The sequence below is a fragment of the Artemia franciscana genome, chromosome 10 (genome assembly GCF_032884065.1).
Source record: "Artemia franciscana chromosome 10, ASM3288406v1, whole genome shotgun sequence".
Taxonomy (NCBI): domain Eukaryota; kingdom Metazoa; phylum Arthropoda; class Branchiopoda; order Anostraca; family Artemiidae; genus Artemia; species Artemia franciscana.
In genome coordinates this window covers 19,887,612-19,915,412 of record NC_088872.1, presented here as the reverse complement: position 1 = coordinate 19,915,412, position 27,801 = coordinate 19,887,612, and the positions used below count along the sequence as shown (strand labels likewise).

Below are 27,801 nucleotides of genomic sequence, written 5' to 3'. Positions count from 1 at the left end.
GGTTTAATGGAGAATTTTAAATACCAAAGCTAGATACCCTATAGATAGAAGCACTTTTTGTTTCCATTTTTAAGCATATTGGTTTTTTAGGTTATTTTTTGTCTATCACTATTAGATTTTACTTTACATTTACACGCTTGCGTAAAAGCTTACAAAATGCGTATATTCAATTGTCTAAAAACAGAAGTTTTTTTTAATCTTCCAGAAGTTAATATAGGCGATTGGTAAGCAACGGGTAGTTAATAATAGCCAAAAACCCTAAAAACTTTTTATTTTTCGGTTTCCTAAAAATTTGTATCTTGCTACAGTCAAATTTAAAAAATATATCAGCCTGATAACTTAGAAAATTTGTGTTTTTTCTTTTCATTTTTCAAGCATATTAAAGGGCATATGGTTACGGTTGTTATGCTATTACATTTTATTTTGCGTAAGAACACTCGCTGAAAAGCTTATTCAATATATATTTTCATTTTTTAGCTGATGAGATGAAAGACAAGCGTTCCAATCACTTGTTTGTTGTCTTGAAACAGATTCCGGTGGAACCTTTTTTTTTTACTTTTGTCTCTCAGAAATGTGTTTAAAGGATGTTTCTTTCTAGGTTCTTGTTTTATTTTAACTGCCTTTTAGTCAAAGATGTGGCTAATTTTTTGATGAAAGCTTGAATATATCTAAGCAAGATAATCTAAATTTTGTATCTATTTATCTTAATATATATATATATATATATATATATATATATATATATATATATATATATATATATATATATATATATATATATATATATATATATATATACATTTTTAAACATAATGTATTGTACAAAATACATAAGAAAAAGTAGAGATCTAGATCTATGATTCATAATGTGGGGTGCATGCACCACAATATTTTGGTGGGTTATGGGCAGGACGTGGACCCTTTAGCTGACTGCACTTTAGAGCCTCGATTTTGAAAAACCCTTTTCCATACCTATGATGTCACATTCAAATGCATTTAAAAGGTAAAAAAAAATACATGATAGTATTGCATTGACATTGTACATTGCATAAAAGGTGCTTTGTGGCGTCAATTGATGAAAATATAGGGGGGGGGGTATTTTTATTTTTAATGAAAATACAACAAAACAATATTCAGCAAACGTGCCCAAAACAGGGAGTAGCAGTGACTTCGATGTTTGAATAAATCCTCGACTAATCCATCTAAATTGTAACACCCTATTTTCAGGAGCCATGATCATGAAATTACTGAGCCTCTAAAATGGGAACCTCCTGGGAGCGTCTAAAGAGGGAAGCATTGTATAGATTAGGATGGAGGAGGAACATATGGAGCTGTATTGGCCTCAGGCGGCTTGGTGCTGTTGTGACTTATAAGTAGTAGTAGTAGTTAGTTGCAATATCCGGCTCAACATTTCAATTCAGAACAACAGATGCGCGCTCAGTAAAAATATTTTAACGCTGCCGTTGAACTGTTTTGACGCATAAACTTGCAGTAAAATGGAAAAAATTTGAAGGATCACTCAAAATACCGGTTTTGAGTGAATTCGCATCAGTGGGAACTCGGTGTTATTTTGGACATAAATATGCAGAGGGACGTCACCAATTTACTTAAGAAAGTACAAGCAATTTAAAACGAACAGTGTCTTGTCATATGTTGTTTGAAATCTTCGTGAAAACTGGTCATCAGACAAATGTGTCTTTTTCGAAACCCCAGCCAAAAAGTGCATGATAGAGAGTTTTAAGTACCCTATCTACGAATTGTTAAAAAAAGGTCGGGCATCTGGGTGCCTTTTGGCGATAAATAATGACCTTACTGGGTACTAAAAGCCTGAGAAACAAGCAGAAACACCAAATTGATTGGTACCAAGAGATTGTCTCAGTTGGACGCCTGTATTGCATACATTTCGTGTGTGGTCGAAACAAATGTCTGCATGAAAAGCTAGCTGTATCTAATAACAGGATTGCCGTAATTTTACAGATGTCTCTATTGTTAGGAATAAGCAGAAATTTGAGATCAAAGATGAAAAGATTATTAATTTTATTGACAGGGTAGAAAACAACATTTTATGACTCACTTAACATCTGTTTCAATCTCCAGCAATTTATTTCAGTGTTTGTTTACCCAGGAATTAATATCATTAAGATTTATTCATGAAAATATCAAAGTTTTTTTTTCACTTGTTTGCAGATGAATGCTAGTCAAGGTCTAGCCTATCCTTCTGTTTTGAACTGTTTATTATTTTGGGAACTTTAGCCTATGTGGTATCATTTAGTAGGCCTATTTTCTAGAAAGAACCACAAAATAGGCCCAATAGAGATTTTTAAGTGATTTAGGTCTAAGAAAATGAGCTTGCTGCTTGGCTCCTATGTATTCAATTTAGGGATAAAACCTCAATAGCCTATGGCTTAAAAATCTACTGAAGTTGGTATAAGTTAAGCTTTCCCACCCCCTAGAAAGGAAACATTACCTAATTTACAAAAACTAGTGTGCAAATTTAGTGTGTAGGTTTTATGAAATAGCCTATTGTGAATTGACAGAGATAAGGTCTACAATGGTTAGTTTTGATTCGTTTTTGTATTCTCTTTTAAATTAGTTGTAAATTTATTTTCAAATGGACCCTCTGACTTATTTAAAACTTAATTTGGACTTCCCATGGCTAGAAGGTCATATGGAATTGTTCAATAGCTTGTCCTTATCTGGGCATTCATTGCTATCAATCCAGCTAGATAAGTTGGAGTTGAACCTCCTGTAGAAATCTTGCTTATGGTTTTCTAGGTCATGATCTGATATCCCAGTTTAGCCTGGGATATAGTCTTGACCAACTTAGCCTGGGATAATCAGCGTTGATAAAGTCTTGACCAACTCATTTCTTGAAGGCTTTTAGGGTTTAAGGTTAGACAATGGCCTTGCTGTATGGTCCTGCTGTATTTGTCCTGTAGCCATTTAACATCTCTTTATCTTAGTCCCTTTTTCTTTCAAGGGAATCATTAGCATGTCAAGCTTTTCAAATAGAAATTATTTTGCTGTATCTCAGATTCTTCAAAATGTTTCTTGTTACTGCATCATTGCAATAGTATTTTTTTAAACTTGTATTTTAAAATTATTTATAACTATAATATTTAGAAATATGCATGATTTTTGTTCATTAATGATTCTTTGATAAAAATTTGTCCATATTTTCTGAGCTTGAATGAAGTATTCTCTCTGTGTTGTGTTACCAAGCTCCCTTTTGTACTACCATAGCTTAATTAAGTTATGATTTTTCTAGTTGCTCTATCTTTCCCTCTCCTTCTTGTATAACTATTGCTTTTTTTAATTGTTTGACAAACATCTAATGCAAACTTGCAAATTCCATTGATTCCCTGATGAATATGGATTCCTTGTAAAATTTGAGCATTTGCTTGTATATGAATTTGGTTGATTTCTAACTGGATTGTTTTTATTTGATAAGCAAAGTATAACTTACACTTGCTTGTGACTTGTAACAAGCAAAAAGCTATATTTTTTTTCAAATCTACCCCCAAGTTTTAAATTTGATATTGTTGTTGGCATTTGTATTCAAAAGTTTTCAATTTTGTATGATTTTATATGGTTTATTGATGGATCAACAAATATTTGCTAGAATGCAAGTGTCATTTTATATGTGCACCAAATATCAATCAAACCACCTTGAAACCTACCAATTGTATACTAACAAGCAGTAGGCCAATATGTAGTGAATAACAAATAGTTGATATCAGACAAAACTGCAACAGAATAAGATTATCATTAATAACAACAATTTACATACAAGAGTAAAACAATCTCCATACAAGAGGATATTTTGTACAAAGGATTTAATCTGTTGTAAAACTTCCAAAATGGATTATTAAAAGAAAACAGTGCAATGGTATCAAGTACAAGAAAGCCAAGAAAGATACTATAGGCCAGCCTGTACCAATATGGTTCTTCACACTATTTTCTGCACTTTCTAGGCAGTTCATAATTCTTTTGAATTTTGTGCAAATTGTGAATATTGGTAAATGAGTTGCTCTATGGTTGTTAGGTAATTGGTTTTAATTCATATAATTTTTGGATTCTATTGAATTTTATTCATCTTTTAATTGTTTGTTTTTTTCACATTTACTTTACATGTTTGTTTTGTTGTTTTTTTCTTCAGCACTTTCCTTGAATATATTATTTCGTTTTATGCTGGAGAAGAGAGGCAATTGACCTCCCAAAATATTTGCTTTGTTTGTTTATTCAGTATTCTTGTTTGGTCTTAAAAACCCCATTTTTGATCATTTCTATTCTTTTACATTCTGGTTGGCCAATGTGGTCTAAGAAATTATCTTCAAAGAAGGAATTATTCCCTAAAAGTTCAGATTCCAAAACATTTTGATATCATTATTTGCACATGTATTATACAATGATCTTATTACAACATGACTACCGTTAGCCAAGTTATACCTATGACATCAATTTCATCCCTGTAAAAATGTAATGGTTGAGGGGAATGAGGGATTGAATCATGCACAAAGATGGCAACTTCTTCTCCCTTTCTATTGGTTGATCTATCTTGTTGCACTTGTAGCCAGGAATTTTGATTTTCTTTAACTCATGAAAATTGGTCTCTTGTAGACAAATAATCACAATTTTAATTGGATAAAATTGTTAAGTTTATTTGAGTTGAGAGATACACAATTCCACTGAATTATCTTTTAAAGGGACAGAAATATCACTAGTTATTTTTTTCTTACTGTGAGTTAAAAGAGAGCCTTCAAATTGGTTGAGGATACTAATATTATCACAGTTGAGGATAATAATAATATCAAATTCTCTTCCTTCAAAAAAGATTTCAAGAAATAATGTATAGCTTTTTCTCTCAGAATGGTGGACTTCAGGTACTGAGGAATGCTTGTTTTGAAAATAAAGGTGACTGAGATCAAGTATTGTATCAGCTTGGAGGATGAAGTATGACCTTTGGCAGATATTGTAGCAGTGGGAATTACATGTGGTGAAAGTACAAAGTTCATTTCTTGAGCCTTTGAATAAGATTTACTAGTTTTGTAGCTTACTTCTGAAGGGGGGAAATTTGAATCAACCTGAAGAGATTTAGAGGTAGTCAATGGGCATTATCTTAAATTGCAGCTTGGAGCAATCTAATGATTTTTCCTTGTAGAAACTCCAGTGTTGATAATACATGACACATAGGTGAATATGTATGCTTGACTAGTGGTTTGATGTTGCTGATTTGAGTACTTCCCAGTTATACTTCCATTCTTTTGTTGACCATTTGTTGTCGAGATGGGTCTTAAAGTTGTTTGTGGTTTAGGCAGCTATTGTATATGGTAGTAATTTGTTCCAGAGGTTGGCAACACAGTTGGTCAGAAAATGGGCATGTTGTTGCTTTGAGGGGAAATGCCTGGATAACTGCAAGTTATGTCCCCTTGTATGAGAGTCCTGAGATGCCAGAGGAAGGAGATCAGGGAGTGCCTTTGAATTAATAAGTTTACAAATCAGAACGGCATCACCCTGTCTTCTTCTATAAACCAGAGATGGGAGTTTCAGCTTGCATAGCCTTGTAGGGTAAGAGAGTTCATGTAGTCCACTCATCATCTTAGTGGCTCTTCTCTGGACATCTTCAAGAATTTTAACATCATTTTCTTTAAAAGGGGGATGCAAGGACCATGCCTGTCTCCAGCCTTGGCCAAACAAGCCCTTTATACAAAAGGCTCAGAATTTTAGGAGAACAGGAAGAAATTGTTATTCTATTAGCCCCAGTGATGAGCTAGCTGATGCTGATGCTATCTTTAAGATCCCCATCAACAATTACTCCTAGCTCATGTTCTTCCAACACTAGAGAAAGGGACTGACCATAAAGAGAGTAAGTTGTATTGATATTCTTGAGTCCAAAGTGTAAAACATGGCATTTTGACACATTGAAAGTGAGTAGCCAAGGTTTTGCCCACATGCTAAGGAGATCAAGGTCTTTCTGAAGCTGGGAAGTATCCTCAAGAGTGCTACCTGGACCAATTACCTTGGAATATTGGGTATATATCGCCATCTTGCTTTTAAGCGCTAGAGGAGCATCATTTATGGAAATATTGAACATGGTGGGGCCAAGCACACTACCCTGTGGAACCCCAATGATAAGAAGCTGAGAGGAGGAGAGGATAGGATTGCCATCTGCATCAAATAGTCTTACATGCTGAACACAATTCCTAAAGAAATCCAGAATTCATTTAAGAATTTTTTCCACCAAACCAATATATTGAAGCTTAAGCTCAAGTCTCCTATGACAGACTTTGTTAAATGCTTTTGAAAACTCAAGAAGAATCATGTCAACAGGGATTCCCAACTCTAGTAGTTTTGTATTATAGTCACATGAAACGAGGAGATTAGTATCGACTGATCTGTTGCTTCAGAAACCATGTTGAGAAGATAATTCTGATCAAGATGCTCAATAACTGCTTTATTGGCAATACGTTCATTGTTGACAAAAGTATGGCAGGTATGCGATACTGTTTGTAGAGGATCTTTGTTTTAGTGTACTTATAGTACTATTGTTCCATATCCTTGATGGAGTTTTAGTGGTATTTCTTAAAGTGGGAATGCTTTGCTTGAGAATAGTGCTGTATGATTTTGTAACTATTCCAAGTGACAGGTTTTCTTTACAGGCAATTTTCAACACTTGTTGTCTATCCAGGTATTTTGGACATGCTTTATGTCAAATGATTTACGATCTCCTTTGCAATTGGCACATTTAGGCTCAGAACTGCAGGATGGGTGTGAGTGCTCTTGAAGACAGACATTACATGGGGCTTTTGTTAGCTTTCAGTTTTGAAGACTTGACCTAGCTTAATGCATTTTGTGTATTGGATAGGCTTCTTTTGGTACAATTTAAAAGGTTTTGGTTGGCCAAATAGGAATATTTTTTTTCTGATATTTAACCAGGGAAAATAAACAGGACACTTACTCAGTATAAGTCCAGCTTCATTTGGCTTACCAAGTCGATGAGCCTCTAGTATAGGGGTCTCTTCACCTCTAGATTTCATTAGGCCTTCTTTAAGGTCTACTATTGAATTTCAAAGGGGACATTAGAAATCATAATTTCTTGTTGTCTTCCTGCTGGTAATGATGATTTTAGACTAGCTATAGCGCATATGTTATTGATGCAGGCGATTTGTAGTGCTTTTAAGGCATCTTTAGCATCCAGTAACAAAACATCTTGGACTTCATCTGTTGTAATATTTGCAATAAAATTACATTTTAATAATTTGTAAAGATTCATCCTAGTCTTCAAAATTTCTTTAGTAGTGAACAGTTGTGAATTGTTAGTAGGTATGAAGTGCATAAAGGGTTTCAGAAGGGGGGATATTGTAGCTGGTTTCAGGTTTGATCTTAGCCCTTCTGGCTTAGACTTCAGGTGGGGTATTGGAAAGTTTCTTTCTTTTTCTACTTTCAACTAGTTTGTAACCATCTTTGGGATCAGATTGCCTACTGGTACAAGGTGAAATAACACCAACAGCAATCATTGTAACTATGATATCATAATGGCTGGCTTCTTCATGATTGGAGGGATGTGCTATGTGTTACAGCCTTCTTTGACTGACCCCCTTCCAGAAAGGGGCCAGATGCATCTAGTTTTGACATCCATTCAAGCAAAGGAAAAATTGGTGGAAAATATATAAATGAAATAGCTACATATTTTTCAAATTCTAAGGTAGCATTGGCAAGAAAAGTGATTCTCTGGATGAATAACTTTAAAAGCCAAAAAAACATGAACGCAAAATTAAACCACTTGCCAATACCTACAAATAATAATAAACAATGGTTCTAAATCAGTTCTAAATAAGTGACAAAATTGGTAAAAAATTCTTTCATATTCTTGGTAAGTCAATGCAATTATGTCACCTCATGAAAAAAAAAACTTCTCACATTGTTCAGTGTTGATCATGGCTTCTTTTGCACTAGGTCTTTTGATTTCGAGATTTTTTTTACATTGTTTGTAGGGGAGACCAGCCAAAAACCAGCAAAGTTCTTGTGTCAGTCATTTTGTCTCAGTTATCATATGACCCTCCATAACTGGGACATTTATTCAATTAGATAAATTCAAAATGGAATAATAAGTTGTTTAATACACCAGTATATATCTGTTTTTTAAATATAGGATCACAGTTACATATTGTTTTAAATAGTCAACCCTCTCATGCTAATTCACGGTGGGTTGGGTTTAACCTGTTGGAGGTTCTCTCTCAGGTTAATTCACGGTCGAGGAAGGGGGAAGCAATATATTGACAAATTTGGCAATCTATTTACAACTGATTACCCCGCCAAAGAAATGAATATGAATGGAAATAAGAGTCCAATTCAAGGCCTACAAGGGCCTCCTGCAATCTGCCTCGACTCTGATGCAAGTGAACATGCAATTATAAGCCAAGGGATTTGGGCCAGAAACAAAAATTTCAACTGTCTGTAATTGACTACAAAAAGTGGATTTGAATTTGAAATTTAAAAAAAAAGGGAATAGTTGTGGGAAAAGTCAAAGTCATGGCCAATTGTAGAAAAAAGCCAAGACAGATTGTTCAATTAAGTGGGCAGCCCAGTCAAGGGTTAATTTTATCCCTTGGCCAATTGTCATGGCCAATTGTAGAAAAAAGCCAAGACAGATCTCTCTCTCTGCTCCTTACTTCCAGTTGAATTATTTTTTCATTTATTTTCTCGTTGTTTTCTAAAGAATGTTGAAAAATCCTGTGTCCCATTCATGGAAATTCTCGTCACTCATGATAAATTCCTCCATGGAAAGATCTTCCCACCTAAATAGGCCTATACTGCTTATTTATGCATGCAGTTTTGTAACCTTTCAGCTGTGCTGAACAAATAGATATCTCAAAATTTTCATTTAACGATTTTTGAGAAAAAAGGGACGTGTGAGTGGGGCTGGTTGCCCTCCAATTGTTTTGGTTACATAAAAAAACACATCCGTGATCTTTCTTCTGACAAAAATTAAAAATTTTACATTTTTGCAGATAAGAGATTGAAACCTCTATAGAACAGGAAGTTGTTCGTGCTTATTAGGTATTTCAAATGCAAACAAGAAAATTAATTGAGTATCAATTAGATATTATAAGTAAAAAGTAAAACCATTAAAAAATTCCCAGAGGATATAGCCCACCCTCCTTACTCCCTACCAACTTCAATCTTTGAAGACTACCGTGAAGACAACATTGATGACTAATATCATCAATCTTTTATCGATTTAACCTATCTAGTTATATTACAAATCTTGTTATGAAAAGCACCAAGTCCAATTTTCTTTTTTAATAACTTCTTTGTTTCATTCAGAAAATTATATTTAATGTATATCTACCTTCTTTTTTCCAATAACTCCATTTTTGATGTATTTGCTGATGAAGAGGGTCTATTCATATCCAGTCCAATTTCAAAGGTTTTAAGGGGAAAAAAAAAATCTAATTTGGAAGTGATAGATTATTGAGAAGAAAAAAACCTAAACATGAAGAAAAAAATTGACCGGAGCAAATGTTGTGAAATAGGAAATATAGAACATATTTGCAATTTCCCAATTAACTAGGTTCGTTTATGAAAAAAAAAACTAAGAAAAAGAACTAAAAACATGAAGAATATAATAATTGAATATGAGAACACTGATAACTGAAATCCAAGGTTTTCATTATATCCTAATCATCAGTGTTGTAATTTTGTTAAAATCCTGGAAGAGGGGGTGGGGGCGAAGTTGGAGCCAATTTTTTCAAATCCAGTGAAAAAAGAAAAATGAGCCATAAAGTAGCCTATCATAAAGGCAAGGATATACTAAAGAAAACTGGCTTGTTTGTCTGGATGCTTGAATTATACAGGCTTATCTTAGTAATTACAAGATTTTTAGCTGAAAATAAATTTCAGCTGGGAGTGGGGGCAAACTAGGATCTGGAGGAGGCAGTTTGCCGCCCCCCCCCCCGGCCCATAGCAGGTTATGCCTCTGTTAACCATGTAATATCTTTTGATACATTATGTTGCATGATTGTTGAATCTAAACTCCAGTTAGTTTTACCAGTAAAATACGGAATAAGTATATTGGGACACGTAGCTAACGTGGTTAAGTCATCTGGTATTGGATACCCCTTGGGTAACACATAACATTTTTTCAAGCTTTGGAATAACACCATAAAGGCAATGATATACTAAAGAAATTTGACCTGATTCTCTGGATGCATGAATTATAGGCTTATCTTAGTAATTATAAGATAATTAGTAGAAAATAAATTTCAGCTGGGAGGGGGGGGCAAACTAGGGGCTGGAGGATGCAGTTGCCCCCCCGCCCCCTTGCCCATAGTAAATTACGCCCCTGTTAAACATGTAATATTTTTTGAAACATTATTTGAAAATTTTCACTATCAGACGAAATTTTGACTTAATAAATTACTTACTTGGAATTGACTTTTCTTCCTCGATATTGACTCAAAAGAGAATCTTAAAAAGATAAATATCAAATTTTAGTCGCGAACTAAAGCACTAATGTTTGTTTCTTAGCAAATATTAGTCATAAGCTAAAGCACAATTGTTTTTATCTTAAGTAATTGTGAATTACTAACGTGAAATTGAAGTTTCTTCTTCCGTGTTCACTAAAAAAAAAAAAAAAAAAAAAAAAAAAAAAAAAAAAAAAAAAAAAAAAAAAAATGAGAAAGGGAAATATTGAATGTTAAACCTAAGCCAGACGAAAAGTTTTTTTTAATCTCACCGCGTTTCTACCGCCTCATTTTGTTCTATTTAAAGTCTTAGCATTTTATTGAAAACAATAAGGTCTAAGAATGCTGGAGATGGGGGTTTAAGAAGACTTCTATATACATCGCTTTATTGATGATTATCCTGCATTATGGAACTATCCCAGCTCTGGTTATTATCAAAAGTAACTTCCTTAGAATCCCAGAATGAAAAGGTCTTTCTTATTTGGAAAACGCTTGTTAAGTTTTTTGTGAAATTTGTCTTATTTCAGTTCAAAGAAATGCACCAAGTTAAGGCTTGGGATTTAGCTTAAAATGACATTGTTTGCTATGATTCAGAATAATTATTTCATTCTGCTACATTTTTTAACAGTAAAGTTTTAAATAAGTGCAAAGAGGACCATCGGATGAAAATTTCCAAACTTGAAGATTTGAACCTGGATTCAAAAAAGGATATTACTATAGGCCAACGGTCTGACGTCCAGTCTAACGCATTTAAATCTTAAATTATTTGCTCTCTTTTGAACTTCTTTCTTGATTTTCTAGAGAAGACCATTTTGTATGCACTCAGTTTCACTGTACATTCTCCAAAATCCAGATTTATTGACCGAGTAAATTTTCTAGGGTTTATATTTCTTTTGAATTTGGATTATGAGTACTTAAGTTTATGTCCAATTCAAAATTTGGCATTGTTCTATTTTTTTGCGTTAGAAAAAATAGTTAATTTCTTATGATTTAAAAAAAAAAAATTAATATTTTGCTGCCTAGCATCTTGTTCTGTTTTTTTTCTTGGTGGGGGGGGGGGATAAGAAGATGTAAACCTAAGCATAAAATATATATTTACCAAGTAGAAATTGCTGAAAGGTAGTTGGTACGTGCCGGACTTGCCTATTGTATTTCTCTGTAGGAGGAGGGATAATATGTTAACAAACTAATGGGGATTGGGTTAAAATTTTAGGAATCGTTAAAGAAGTATAAAAAATGATGCTGTAAGTATGAAGAAAGCATGAACTACTTTAATTTTCGTAGATTAGATAGATTTTTTTTTATCCTTAAGTTATTTGTTATTAACTTGGATATCATTTGTGAAATAGATATTCAGATCGTATGCTAACGAAACAAAAATATGTATTCTCTTATTTTTCTCTTATATTCTCTTATTTATTAATAAAACAAGAGCTAAGAGCTCATAAAGCACTTGTAACGAGGCCGGAAGAGCCAAGAGCTCATATGGTACGGGCTCTTGCAAAATTCTAAGAATCAATAGATTGATTTAAAAGGAAAATCAGAGGCTTAATGCCGGTCGGGATTTAAAATAAGAGCTCTGAGTCACGAGGTCCTTCTAAATATCAAAATTTATTAAGATCAGATCACCCACTTGTAAGTTATAAATATCTCGTTTTTTCTAATTTTTCTCTCCCTTCAGCACCCCTAAATGGTTGAATCGTGGAAAACGACTTTATCATTCAATTTTTGGAGCTCCCTGACACGCCTACCAATTTTCATTGTCCTAGCATGTCCAGAAGCACCAAACTCGCCAAAGCACTGAACCCCACCCCCTAACTTCCCCAAAGAGAGCGGATCCAGTACGGTTACGTCAATCACGTATCTACGACATTTGCTTATTATACCCACCAAGTTTCATCCCAATTTCTCCATTCTTAAGCGTTTTCCAAGATTTCCGGTTTCCCCCTCCTCAACTCCTCCAGTCACCCGTTCTTAAGATAAAAATACCTCAATTTTTCTAATTTTTCCAAATTAACACCCCCCAGCTCCCCAAAGAGAACGGATCCGTTCCAATTATGTCAATCACGTATCTATAACTTGTTCTTATTCTTCCAGTCGAGTTTCATCTCGATTTCTCCACTCTAAGCGTTTTCCAAAATTTCCGGTTTTCAATATTTCTGTATCCCACCTCCAACCCCTAATGTCCCCGGATCCGATTCGACTTGAAAATGGAGCATCTGAGACATAAGATCCTTCTATATATCAAGTTCATTAAGATCCGATCACCCATTCGTAAGATAGCGATACCTCAATTTTCACGTTTTCCAAGAATTCCAGTTTCCCCCTCCAACTCCCCCCAATGTCACATGATTTGGTTGGTATTTAAAATAAGAGCTCTAATACACAAGATTCTTCTAAATATCAAATTTTATTAAGGTCTGATCACTCGTTCGTATGTTACAAATACTTCATTTTTTCTAATTTTTCATAATTACTCCCCCCCCCCAAACTCCACCAAAGAGCGGATCCTGTCCGGTTATGTCAGTGACGTATCTTGGACTTGTGCTTATTCTTCCCACCAAGTTTCATCGTGATATCTCTGCTTTAAGCGTTTTCCAAGATCCCCCCCCCCTCAATGACGCTGGATCCGGTCGGGACTTAAAGTAAGAGATCTGAGTTACGAGGTCCATCTCAATATGAAATTTCATTAAGATCCGATCACTCCTTCGTAAGTTAAAAATACCTCATTTTTCTGATTTTTCAGAATTAACACTCCCCCAAATAGAGTGGATCCGTTCCGGTTATGTCAATCACGTATCTAGGACTTGTGGTTATTTTTGCACCAAGTTTCATCCCGATCCGTCCACTCTGAGCGTTTTCTAAGATTTTAGGCTCCCCACTCCTAACTCTCCCCAATGTCTCCGGATCCGGTCGGGATGTAAAATAAGAGCTCTGAGACACGATATCCTTCTAAATATCAAATTTCATTAATATTCGATAACCCGTTCGTAAGTTCAAAATACCTCATTTTTTCTAATTTTTCTGATTTTACCGTCCCCCCACTCCCCTCCAGATGGTCAAATCGGGGAAACAACAATTTCTAATTTAATCTGGTCTGGTTCCTGATAGGCCTGCCAAATTTCACTGTCCTAGCTTACCTGCAAGTGCCTAAACTAGCAAAACCGGGACAGACAGACCAACCGACAGAATTTGCGATCGCTGTATGTCACTTGGTAGATACCAAGTGCCATAAAAATTGTAGATGTCAGACAAAACTGAAACGGAATATGGGCGTAATTTTGAACTGCATTTTACGTACAAGGCAAAACAGCCCCCATTGAAGAGGATATTTTGTACAAAGGATTTGAGCTGTCTAGCAAAATGTCCAAAACGGAACGCTACAAGTAAATTCTATTGCACACGGAATACAAAATGCTATCAATGGCAAGAAAGACACCATATTATTATTCTATGCATCAAATCTTGAAAGATATCTTTGTTTTGAAATAGATAGCGCTCTTGTATTTGCCATGGTCTATCATGTATTAAAAGGAAAACATGTAAAATGTTGGCTTCAAAATAAAAACTAAATGAAACAAATTTATTTTTCACCAAAACTAATGATTTTGAATAGATATATTATCTTATGAATAGATGCGAATAGCGTTTCTTTGTATGAATCGTTGTATTTTTTTTTTGATTATTTGTTTCTAATTTTCAGTTTTCTGTAGAAAAACAATAAAAAAAATTTAAAAAAAGGGGAAAAGATTCCCTATAAGCCATAGAATATCACACCATCGCATTCAGCGTATCAGAGAACCCTACCTTAGAAGTTTCAAGCTCCTATCTACAAAAATGTGGAACTTCGTATTTTTTGCCAGAAGATCTATCACGGGTGCGTGTTTATTTGTTGGTTTTTATGGCACTTGGTATTAACCAAAAAATAGAAAAAATGAAGTATTTTTAACTTATGAGCGGGTGATTGGATCTTAATGAAATTTGATGTTTGGAATGATGTTTTGTCTCAGAGCTCTTATTTTAAATCCCGACCGGATCTGATGACATTGGGGGGAGTTGGAGGGGGGAGGGGAACCTAAAATCTTGGAAAACACTTAGAGTGGAGGGATCGGGATGAAACTTGATGGGAAAAATAAGCGCAAGTCCCAGATACATGATTGACATAATCGGAACTGGTTCTCTCTCTTTGGGGTAGTTGGGGGGGGGGGGGAGTAATTCTTAAAAATTAGAAAAAATGAGGTATTTTCAACTTACGAACGGGTGATCGGATCTCAATGAAATTTGATGTTTAGAAGGATATCGTGTCTTAGAGCTCTTATTTTAAATCCCGACCGGATCTGGTGACGGGGGCGGGGAGTTGGGAGGGGAAACCTAAAACTTGGAAAACACTTAGAGTGGAGGGATCGGGATGAAACATGGTTGGAAAAATAAACACAAGTTCTAGATAGATGATTGACCTAAACGGAACGGATCCGCTCTCTTTGGGGTAGTTGGGGGGGGGGGGGGGTATTTCTGAAAAATTAAAAAAAATGAGGTATTTTTAACTTACGAACGGGTGATCGGATCTCAATGAAATTTGATATTTAGAAGGATATCGTGGCTCAGAGCTCTTATTTTAAACCCGACCGGATCTGGTGACATTGGGGGGGAGTTGGGAGGGGGAAACCTAAAACCTGGAAAACACTTAGAGTGGAGGGATCGGGATGAAACTTGGTGGAAAAAAAACACGAGTCCTAGATACATGATTGACATAACCAGAACGGATCCGCTCTCTTTGGGGTAGTTGGGGGGGGGGGGTTAATTCTGAAAAATTAGAAAAAATGAGGTATTTTTAACTTACGAACGGGTGATTGGATCTCCACGAAATTTGATATTTAGAAGGATATCGTGTCTCAAAGCTCTTATTTTAAATCCTGATCGGTTCTGGTGACATTGGGGGAAGTTTGGGGTGGGGAAACCTAAAATGATGGAAAACGCTTAGATTGGAGGGATTGGGATGAAACTTGGTTGGAAAAATAAGTAGAAGTCTTGCATACATGATTTACATAATTGGAACGGATCCGCTCAATTGGGGGGGGGGGTAATTCTAAAAAATGAGAATAAATGACGTATTTTTAACTTACGAAGGAGTGATCGGATCTTCATGAAACTTCATATTTGGAAGGACCTCGTAACTCAGATATCTTATTTTAAATCTCAACCGGATCAAGCGTAATTGGGGGGGGGGGGCAGTTGGGGGGACCGGAAATCTTAGAAAATACTTAAAGCGGTGAGATCAGGATGAAACTGGATGGGAAGAATAGAAACCTGTCTAAGATACGTGACTGACATAACTGGACGGGTTCTGCTCTCTTTGGTGGAATTGGGGGAGGTAATTTTGAAAATTGAGGTATATGTAACCTACGAAAGGGTGACCAGATCTTAATGAAATTTGATATTTAGAAGGATCTTGTGCTTTAAAGTTCTAATTTCTAATTCCGACCAGATCCTGTCACATTCGGGGGAGTTGGAGGGGGAAACCGGAATTCTTGGAAAACATGAAAATTTGGGTATTTTTATCTTACGATAGTATGATCGGATCGTAATGAAATTTGTTTTTTCGAAGGAATTCATGTCTCAGAGCTCTTATTTCAAATCCTGACCAGATCTTTTGACATTGGGGGGAGTTGGAGGGGGAAATCTTGGAAAAACACTTGGAGTGGAGGAATCGGGATGAAGCTTGGTGGATAGAATAAACAAATGTCCTTGATACGTGATTGACAGAATTGTACTGGATTCGCTCTCTTCGGGGGAGTTGGGGGGAGGGGTTCAGTGATTTGGCGAGTTTGGTGCTTCTGGACGTGCTAGGGCGATGAAAATTGGTAAGCGTGTCAGGGAGCTGCACAATTTGACTTGATAAAGTCGTTTTCCCAGATTCGACCATCTGGGGGGCAAAAGGGAGAGGAAAAATTAGAAAAAACTAGGTATTTATAACTTACGAGTGGGTGATCGGATCTTAATGAATTTTGATATTTAGAAGGACTTTGTGACTCAGAGCTCTTATTTTAAATCTTGACCGGCATTAAGCCTCTTATTTTCCTTTTTAAATCAATCTATTGATTCATAGAATTTTGTTAGAGCTCATACCATTTGATCTCTTGGCTCTTAGCTCTTCTCGCCTCGTCACAAGTGTCGTATGAGCTCTTAGCTCTTGTTTCTTTTTGCTTTTGTTTTTTTTTTCAGGGGTGTTCTATCGACCCATTAGTCCTAGAATGTCGTGAGAGGTTTCAATATAACGAAAATTAAAAGTTCTAGTGCCCTTTTTAATTGACCGAAAAATTGGGGGGCACCTAGGCCCCCTCCCACGCTCATTTTTTTCCCAAAGTCAACAGATCAAAATTTTGAGTTATCTGTTGTGCTCAAAATAGTCGGAAAATATGATAACTATGTTTGTGGGGATGACTTACTCCCCCACAGTCCCCGGGGGAGGTGCAGAAAATAAAAACTTTGACTAATGTTTTTATACAGTAATGGTGATTGGGAAGTGCACAGACGTTTTCAGGAGGATTATTTTGGTTTGGGGGGTTGAGGCTGGTTGGCTGCGTGGGAGGATTTTCATTGGGGAAGAGAAATTCCATGAAGGGGACGCAGGGTTTTCTAGCATTATTAAAAAAAACAATGAAAAAATACATTCGAAAAAGTTTTTTTTTTAAACTGAAAGTAAAGACCAGCATTAAAGCTTAAAATTAACAGAAATTATTACGCATATAAGGGGTTCGTCTCCTCCTAAATACCTCGCTCTTTACCCTAAAGCACTTTTGGTAATTTCAACTATTTTTGAAAGCTTTTAGCTTCAGTTTTTATTGTTGAATAAACACGACTGATTTTAGTTTGAAATGCGCCATATCCAGCTGATATATCAGCAAAAATATTTTTCACAGCTTCTCTTTTAATAGTGTTATATATCTCCTTAATTTATTTTAGTATGCATAGTATATGATTTTTTTTATTCTTAGATTTGTGGTCCAAGCTATTGTCAGATATTTGTCACTAGTCCTTTATCAAGATTTTAGTCTACTATTGAACCTTCTTTTGAAAGAGCTAACCGAAAGACTTTTTGGGATAACTTGTCCAGGAAGATCATTCTAGATCCAAGTGCAACGCCCAATGAAGCTAATTAGTATTCTTTTTAAATTATTTATACTTTTGTTTCTTTATTTTGTTTTGAATTATTTAACTTGGAACTTTTAGATAATGGAGCAAATGAGCTCATATGCCCCAGTGCAGTCTCCAGGGCCTTCGCCACTATATCCTGCCTCTGTTACTTTGAGTGTAGGGACTTGACGGAAAAGTCCAATGTCGCCAACTGCCATTCATTCATCTCAGACTCAACGCACAAAAGCACAAATCCCAATTTTAAATGAAACAAAAACACCTGATAAAGGGCCTAAATTTACGATGGTGTTAGTGGTGGTTGAAGAAATGGTTCTTCAACCAAAATATTTTGGTTGAAGAAATCCTGATAGAGAAATCTTGCAAAGTAGTTGTTGATGGTGTTAGAGTCGAAAAATTGTAGAGAATGAAAAATCCAGTGTAAAGAGTGCAAAAATATGATAATTGGATTAAACTGCCAAAGGACTAAGGATATTGGAATTATGAAGCCAACAATCAAGCTCAGCAAACTATCGCTTGAGGTAATCTTTTTTGGTTTTATGAGTAGTTTTGACTTTGTTCATTTATCTTGAATTATTTTATCACTCTTTTATTTTGTATTTTATATTAATGTATTATAATATTGTATATATATATATATATATACATATATCTATATATATAAAAATAAGTTGTCTGTGGATCTGTGGATCGTGGATCAGGTGACGTCATGTTTCTGTGTCGGCTGACGTCATGAAATTAGTTGTCGTCATTTTTGTTATGACGATGCTTAGTATATTGTAAAACACATTAATTTGGTTAATAATATACCATTTAAAACACCAAAATGAACATGCTGGAGTAGTCACTCGGTGAGAGAGGGTGTCAGAACGGAGAATGAAGGTCCCAGGTTCAAATCCTGGTTAGGCTAAAAAAGGTAAAAAACTAAAAACTAAAAAAAAAAAAACTGAAAAAACTAAAAAAGGCAAAAACTACAAAAAAAATAAAAACTAATAAAACAATAAAACAGCCGAAAAACTAAAAAAACTAAAGAAACTAAAAAAAGGAAAAAACTTAAAAAACTAAAAAAAAAAACTAAAAAAAAGGAAAAAACTGAAAAATAGAAGAGAAAAAGGAAACTAATAAAATTAAAAATAAACATAAAAAAAATAAAAAAGATAAAAACTAAAAATAAAGTAAAAAGAAAAAACGAAAAAAAAATATAAAAGCTAAAAAAAAGGTAAAAACCAATAAAAAACTAAAAAGAAAAAAGGTGAAAGACTAAAAAAAAAATTTAATCTAAAAAACTAAAAAAACTAAAAAGGTAAAAACTAAAAGAACTAAAAAAGAAAAAAACTTAAAAAGGGAAAAAAACTGAAAAATAAAGGAGAAAAAGAAAACTAAAAAAATATAAATAAAAGTAAAAAAACTAAAAAGATAAAAACTTCAAAAAAAACAAAAAGAAAAAGAAAGAAACTAAAAAACCTAAAAAAAGGTCAAAACCAATAAAAAAAAACTAAAAGGAAAAAAAGGGAAAAAATTAAAAATTTATTTCATCATATACCAATTCAAAAACGAATGTATACCGGGATGACGACCGGGACACAGGGAATATAAATGACACAACTACAACGGGGACGCCGGGGGCACAGGGGGATATAAATGACGACCGGGACACAAGGAATATAAATGACGCCCGGGACGCTCAAAGAGAAATCACAGACTGGGACACCGGGACACAAATGACGACCGGGACACAGGGAATATATATATATATATATATATATATATATATATATATATATATATATATATATATATATATATATATATATATATATATATATGTATATATTCCATCAAAAACAGTAAGTATGCACTACTTAATCATTGCTTAAGACTTATACAGTATAGTAAACTATAGGCCTATTCATAAACAAACAAGGTCAAAGTAATTAGGTTTGTCTAGGTTAAAGTGTAATACTTTAAGATATGCTTTTATCAGGATATACCTAGACTTGTTGTCCTCCCCTCATTGGTCTTTGAATCTGGTTAATCTAAAGAACCTTCCTCCCAAAAATAACACTGAAGTTTTGAGTCAAATATATTTATGAGATTCACTTACCAGGGGGGGGGGAGTCTTGCAAATTTCCTCATGGATCTATGCAGTAAAATGGAGAGATGAACTCTATCCTAATATACTGTCTTACAAAATACCGTGTCCTAGCCTACTTAATCCTGCCTGCATGTTGGGAGCTAAAAACTTACAATATGAGTAAAAAAATTTTTTTTTTATTCTTTATCGAGATATATCAGAGATCCAGTGATCATAACCAAGGATTTAGTCTTGTAATGCAATTGTTGACACAATTCAATAAGAATATAACTGGATTTAATGTTTAAAATAGTGATAATTCATGATTATTAGGTATTGTAATGCCTTAATTAATTGTTTGTCCAATTCTAATTACAGTGTCTTAATTCTCATTAAAGAATTAGGTTTGTCTAGGTTAAAGTGTAATACTTTTAACATATGCTTTTATCGGGATATACCTAGACTTGTTGTCCTCTCCTCATTGGTCTTTGAATCTGGTTAATCTAAAGAACCTTCCTCCCAAAAATAACGCTGAAGTTTTGAGTCAAATATATTTATGAGATTCACTTACCAGAGGGGGGGGGGGGGAGTCTTGCAAATTTCCTCATGGATCTATGCAGTAAAATGGAGAGATGAACTCTATCCTAATATACTGTCTTACAAAATACCGTGTCCTAGCCTACTTAATCCTGCCTGTATGTTGGGAGCTAACAACTTACAATATGAGTAAAAAAAAGATTTTATTCGCAATTGTTGACGCAATTCAACAAGAATATTACTGGATTTAATGTTTAAAATAGTGATAATTCATGATTATTAGTTATTGTAATGACATAATTAATTGTTTCTAGTTCCAATTTTAATTACAGTGGCTTAATTCTCATTGAAGAGAACGTTGCGTATACCCTTGTTTTATCATAATAGCATTTCTCTGGAATCAGCCGAGATGGTTTTCCCCCTCCTCCGATAGGGGGTGCAGGATAAACCATCAGTTTTGGCTTACCACTCTCTTTGTTTTTATTATACTTTTAAATTTCTTACATTAACAATATATATTTTTTTTGGGGGGGGGGCATAAAACCTAAAGGGAGATGGACCATGTACCTCTTTGTTCTTTTACTAACCTTTCTAATTTCCTTGTAGATTTGTTTTTGTTTTTTTGGCGAATCCAAGTATAAACTAATTGCATTTAAAATTATAAATTAGAATACAAGACAAAGCAGGTTCAATTCAACCCGATACCTGAATTCTGATATAATTTCTGATTCCGATAATATTTATATTTTTCATAATTTTTATAAAAAATTTTTAGACTCGAAGGGGTTACCCCCTACCTTGATACCTTGTTCTTTACGCTTAAGTTTTCAACACTGAATAGCTCGTTTTATTTTCTAATCGCTAAAATGGCTCAAATGAATTAGATGCATATGCTAACAAACGAAAAGTTGATAGGCTGACGAGATAAATATATAATTTTTTGTAATCTTAACTTCTATTATTGACAAAACAAGGAGCATTACTACTATTAATGTATCTTTTTGGTCGATTCGATGTTTGTTTGTTCTGTTCTCCATGGCTTTCGTTTTTTTTAGCTTTTCTGATTTGACAGTTTTGTATTGTCCTTTTTTTAATATTTTTAAGCCTACAATCTTCCCTAAAGATGGATTGGCAAAGATTTCGTGTAGGTATCAACACTTTTTTGTCTTACTGAAAGTTTATCTTTTTATTCTTGTCATCAGTAAAGCCCCATCCCCGCCTGAAATGAACACAGTGCATAACTCATCAATAGTTTTTAGCTGTATAATTTCTAGAACCCTTTCAAGTTTCCTGTCCATCCCACACTCTCGATAGATGGTTAATATCTAGCCAAATATCAGACCATTGCCAACCTTTTAGTATTATGTAAATTTATAAAAAACAACACTTGCCACATCTTTTTTTTGTGAGTGTTTTTTTTTCGATTGATCTTATTTCTTTGTAGAAAAATATGTTAAATTGGCGGTTTTATTTCGTTTTATGTTAAATATTAAATGAAAAAAAAAGTTTTTTTTAAAACTAAAAGTAAGGAGTGACATTAAAACTTGAAACGAACAGAAGTTACTCCGTATGTGAAAAGGGCTTTTCTTCCTCAACGCCCCGCTCTTTACGCTACAGTTTGACTCTTTCTCTTAAGTCTACTTTTTAAAATAGTAAAAAACTTTGACGTAAAGATTGGGGTGTTGAGGAGGAAAAGCCCTTTTCATATACGGAGTAATTTCTGTTCGTTTAATTTTTAATGCCGCCCCTAAATTTTAGTTAAAAAATGTGTTTTTTTTTAATATCTGGACGTTTTGAATTAATTCATGCTTGGATCTTGGCTCTCCACTCATAAATAATTAAAATGAAATTTGTATATTATTTTTTTTTTGGCTAAATGGCTTTCTCATAGTTTTAATCGGAAGATTTTGAGAAAAAAGGAGCGAGGGAGTTGGCCTAGTTGCCCTTCAATTTTTAGATTGCTTAAAAAGGTAACAAAAACTTTTCATTTCTTAAGAACGTTTTCATTAGTAAAAAAATATACATAAGTTACGGTAACGAACTTCCATATTCGAATGTTTTTATTGCGTGTATGAAGGGACTCACCCCCTCGTTAATACCTTGCTCCTTACACTAAAGCTTAAATTTTTTCCCCAATTCCTTAAGAATGACCCCTGAATCACAAAGGCTGAAGAATAAATAGTTGAAATTACTAAAAATACTTTAGCGTAAAGAGCTTGGTATTACTAGGAGTAAACCCGTAATATACGTAATAATTTCTGTTCGTCTTAAGTTTTAATGATGCTCCTTACTTTCAGTTGAAATTACTTCATTGAAATTCTCTTCCCCCATGGAAAATTCCTCCATTGAAAGATCCATCCACGTAATCTCCCATCAACTCCCCCCCCCCCCCCAAGCCAAAAAAATCCCCCTGAAAAAGTTACTACACTTCCCAATAGCCATTACTATATGTAAACACAGGTCAAAGTTTGTAACTTGCAGCCCCTCCCATGGGGATTGTGGAGGAGTAAGTCGTCCTTAAAGACATACTTATTAGGTTTTTCGACTATGGTGAATAAAATGTCTATCTCAGAAAAAATGAGCGTGGAAGGAGGCCTTGGTGTCCTCCAATTTTTTTGGTCACTTAAAAAGGGCACTAGAACTTTTAATTTCAGTTAGAATGAGCCCTCTCGTCACATTTTAGGACCACTGAGTCGATACGATCACCTCTGACAAAAAAAAACTTTTGATGGGTAAGACTAATCTTGATGAAACTAATATATTAAAAATCAGGATTAAAATGCGATTCTTTTGATGTGACTATTGGTATCAAAATTCTATTTTTAGAGTTTTGATTACTATTGAGCCGGGTCGCTCCTTACTACAGTTCGTTACCATGAACTGTTTGAAAGAAAATCTCCCCAACATTAAGACTTAAATCAAGCAGACATTATTCGGCATAGGGGGGGGGGGCTTAACTTTTTGTAAATTCTTTATTAGAGACTGCTCAAACACAAGGACCGTGGTAGTTTTATAGAACATTAAGATTTTAGCATAAAGACCGAAGGTTGAGGAAGGGGTCGACTCCCTCATATTTTGGTAATTTTAGCTAGCTCCCAAGTCCCCCTCACTTTTTTGAAGCGAGTATTATCTGATTAGCTAACAGGGGTATCACGAAGAGGCCATCTTCGCTTATGTCGCCTGGTTTTGCTAAAATTACGTTTTTCTATTCCAAAATAGAATGAGGCAAAAAGACCATCTTCAAGAAAAATAAAGCATAATATAAAAACTAACTTACAAAAAATTTAAAACTAGCTTAAAAAATAAGTAATTTTGATATTCAGAAAATGAGAATTTTCCAAACTGCAATCCTGTAAATTTCTTTGAAGCTGAAAAGAATATTGTTTTTTATAAGCATATCAGCATCTAAATTAGAAAATTCTTATAAAACCTAGGAGCTCCCCAGAAGGATTTTTGAGTCTTTTATCCGGTTGTAAAAGGGAACTAGAGCTTATAATTTCTAATCATTTGAGCCCCCTCCAAAGTTTTTACAGCCACCTCTTCCATAAAAAAACCTTATATGCACCCAGGGCATAACTTAAACCACTAGCCCTTGGAATCTGGAGGGGGGTTGTTGACCCTGTAGTTTTTATCTGATGATTGAATTATTTGGAAAAAAATGACTCAAAATTTTTATTTTATGGTCTAGGGGAAAAAAGGGTGGGGGAGAGGGCTAGTGTTGCTCTCTGATCACTTTTAACTCTTGAAAAACGGCAATAGAAATTCTGATTTACAATCCAATATGCCTCCTTCAAAGTTTATATGACCCTCCCTTCCTTAAAAATCTTATAAGCCCCTGGGGCATAATTTCCAACATTTGTCCCAGGGTTCTTGGGGGCTGTGATATTCCCGGAGTTTTTGTTATGTGATCTTTGGTCTATTTTAAACAAAATGGCTATATAAAAAAAATTGACTGCATGAATTAGGGGTAAATAGAGTTGGGGGAGGACCAGTTGTCATTGGATCACTTTTGACTCTTAAAAATGGAATTAGAACTTTCAATTTCTGATCATTTGAGTCCCCTCTGGAGTTTGTACAGGGACTTCTTCTATAAAAAAAAAGTCTTATATACCCTGGGACATAAGTCACAACCCTTCCCTCGAGCTCAGTGGGGGCTATGTTGACCCCAAAAAAATAGTTTTTTTTAGATAATTGTTGGGACTGTTTCAAATAAGCTAGCTATCTCAAAATCTTGATTGGATACAATTTGGGGAAAGTGTGGGGTGGGAGGGGGTCTAGATTTTCTCTGATTACTTTTTACTCACAAGTAACTAGAACTTCAAATTTCCAATCAAATGAGCCATATTTGAAGTTCATACGGTCACCCTTTACATAAAAACCTTATATTTCTCCAGGATGTAGCTTAAAACTCTTGCCCCCAGCTCTGGGTGTAGTGTTGACCCCAGCATTTTTGTTGTCTTGTGGTGAACGACAACGCCTGCCCCAAAGCCCAGGGTTGATATTGACCCTGGAGTTTTGTTATCTGATCTTTAGACTATTTTTAACAAAATGACTATCTCAAAATTTTCATTGGATGCAATTATGGAAAAAAGGGCGTGGGGGCAAGTTGCCCTTCAATCACTTTAAATTCTTAAATAGGGCACTGGAACTTCCAAGTTCCAATCAAAAAGCCCCTATGTAACGGGCCATGGAGCCTTGTAGGGGTAGAGAGTTATTGTTGTCCTTTTATTTTTGATGTTAATAAACTGAACTGAACTGAAAAAAAAAATGAGCCCCTCCAATGTTTATACTACTTCTGTGATATGAATTGCCTCTGAAAAAAAAAAATAACGATAAAACATTGGAGTCTTATGGGTAATAGCCTTATAGCAGAATTTCTGATCGTTTAGTTCATCAGGGACTTTGAATGGCAAGTGTTGATCATGTTAGTGGTTGCCCAGAATACCAACATTTCTTTAGTTTTTGCAATATATTATTTCCTATTTTTTGGGATTGTGCCCACTCACTAATGCCTGTCCTGCTCCAAAATAAAATATTGAATGCGTGCCTGGCGAAGATTATGTGTTATTTTATTAATATAAAAGCAATTTTGAAGAAAGATTGGGATATATCAAACAGTTCATGATAAAGAACTATAAGTAGAGAGAAGTGGCTGAGTAGTAACCAAAAATAAGAATAGAGTTTTGATAACAATACATGCATCAAAAGAATTGAACTTTAATGCTGATTTAAAATATACATAGTTCTCTAGGTTTAATGTTACCCAGGAAAGGTTACATTCCTGAGAAAACTTTCCTCATTTTTGAAAAAGCGTTAATAGCTCCAAAACGTCAAAGGATCTTAATAAAAAATCTCATAATGGGATTCAGCATATCAGAGAACCCTACTGTAGAGATTTTGAGCTCCTATTCATAAAAATGTAGAATTTTGTATTTTTGCCAGAAAAAAGATTATAGGTGCATGTTTACTTCTTGTTGTTTTTATGTTTTGCTTCTTTCCCGTGGATGTGCGTATTGATAGAGGGCTCACCTGGAAATGCTCATTGGAAATACTAAGCTCTGGTGTCCTTTTTAAGTAACCAAAAAGATTGGATGATAGCTAGCCCCCTCCAACTCCCCCCACCCTTTGAAGTCATCTGATCAAAATTTATTGTCATTTTGTTCAGCATAGTTAAAACGTCCAAATAACTATTCATTTGGTGATAAAACGAACCCCCAATTTAGAGGGCTACCTCATTGTCAGATAATGGCAACATTTTTAAAAAGGGATAGGAGGGAGGACTGGCCTCTTCCCTGATCCTAAATGTGAGTGCCCATGTATGAGTTAGCTAATAGTGAAAGAATTTTTTTTTTCAAGACCTATTTATATATTTAGGTAGTTTTAGCTAGCTCCCAGGTCCCCCTCACTTACTTTGAAGTGAGTATTATCTGCTCAACCGACAGGGGTGTCATGAAGAGGCTATCTTCACTCATTGTCGCCTGGTTTTGCTAAAATTATCTTTTTTTCTATGCCAAAATCGAATTGGGGAAGATGTTCTTTTTCTCTATATATCAAAAATTTACGACAAAGAGAACATCTTCAAGAATGACAAACATAGTATAAAAAAACACTACCAAGAATCTAAAAACTAGCTTAAGCAATAATCAATTTTGATATCCATAAAAACTCAAAATTTTCAAACTAATATAAAAAATATTAAACAAATAATTTAGTATCTGTTGAATCGAAAAATTATAACTTGTTCTAATGAATAAATGCACATTTGTCATTAAAACATTATGGAAACCATAAAAAAATCAAACATCAAAATGCATGTCTTCTCTTTCTCGTTTAATTCCCCGGGCATCGGTGACACACTCTTCATTTGCAATAGATAGTTCCGCCAAGTCCATTGTCTGTGTTTGACCTGTTGAGCTACCAAGGTTAACTACTGCTCTGGGAATATTTTGGGGTTGCACAGAAAACCCTATAGTTTGTGTTGTCATTTTTGAAGGCCCTGGAGGTTTGATAACAACGCCTGAGGGCGTTCGAAGGGTAGTACCAACAGTTGGACGGGATTGCAGTGGAGTTTGTGTCAAAGGTAAGGATTTTATAGCAACAGGCTGTCCCAAACTAGGAGCAATTACAGACCTTTTTATAGGTTTCAATTTATAATTGCACGCCGTTAAACAGTATCTGTCAGCTGGAAGTCTTAAACCACAGTGAGCTTTAACAAGGGATAATGGAAGTGCATTCTTTGTTCTTGCAATATCCATAAGAACCTCTCTGGGTGGAGGAGTTGTAAAATCTTTCTCTACACGAAGTGCAACAGCAAGCCTAACATCTTCAATATCTATATTCTTCTTGTTGGCATGATTCGAATAAATTTTTGAATCATCAAGCATTGATGTCACATATTTATAAACAAAATCCAGGAGCTGGTTGACTACACGAGGATCATATTCTTGCACGCCTAGTTCTTTAATAATCGATGAATTCACCAATGCATCTTTAGGATGACGAGTTTTGAAGGTTCTTTGCTTGAATGTTTCATTTCGCGTTTCCAGCATACATTCTTCAAATGTAATATTTCCCATATTCTGATCTTTTTCTGTAAAGTACTCTAATATCTATTGTGTTGTTGCTTGGTGTAAGTTAGTTTCACAACTAGAAAGTTTTGACGAATTCATTTCTATATATACACAAACCGCATAACCGCATAGTGTCTGAATAATTGCCATTGTAAATGGGAGAGAAGGCCTTATAGAGTCTAGGTTATACAGAAAAGCTTCCTTTTTTCAAATTGACATTAGGACATTTGAATTCTGGCAAATTCTCAAAGTGTAAAGTTTCCTCTGGAAAATTATTTCCTAAAACTTCCCTCTCCACATAAACTATCCCTGTTAAAAATAACCCTACCTTAAGTGTATGTATGTTTCCCAGTGACAAATACTATACATAAACAATGAGTAAGTTTCGTAAAATACACACCTCTTTCTAGGTGATGTGGGTGGTGATGTTATCCTCAAAGGCGTAGCTATTGGACCTTTCAACTATACTCAACTAAGTGGCTATCCCACAATTTTTTTTTTC

At 34.7% G+C, this 27,801-nt stretch overlaps 2 protein-coding genes across 25 annotated transcripts in view; one reads left to right on the top strand and one right to left on the bottom strand.

The window, feature by feature from the left end:
* Positions 1-27,801, top strand: part of LOC136031888 (ATP-dependent RNA helicase vasa-like) — a 152,467-nt gene that overhangs the window by 83,750 nt on the left and 40,916 nt on the right. For 13 of the 24 annotated variants that reach the window (XM_065711842.1, XM_065711845.1, XM_065711844.1 and 10 more), the window contains one exon: positions 17,697-18,139. Coding sequence is in view for 4 of the 24 variants with exons in the window: in XM_065711861.1 (XP_065567933.1) it covers positions 17,697-17,789 (93 nt within the window). In the remaining 20 variants the exon portion in view is untranslated. The other 11 variants (XM_065711857.1, XM_065711856.1, XM_065711846.1 and 8 more) reach the window with 10 other exon arrangements.
* Positions 26,423-27,361, bottom strand: LOC136031891 (transcription initiation factor TFIID subunit 9B-like). The gene has a single exon (XM_065711867.1). The coding sequence runs from the start codon at positions 27,303-27,305 to the stop codon at positions 26,526-26,528; it is 780 nt and encodes a 259-aa protein (XP_065567939.1). The 5' UTR covers positions 27,306-27,361; the 3' UTR covers positions 26,423-26,525.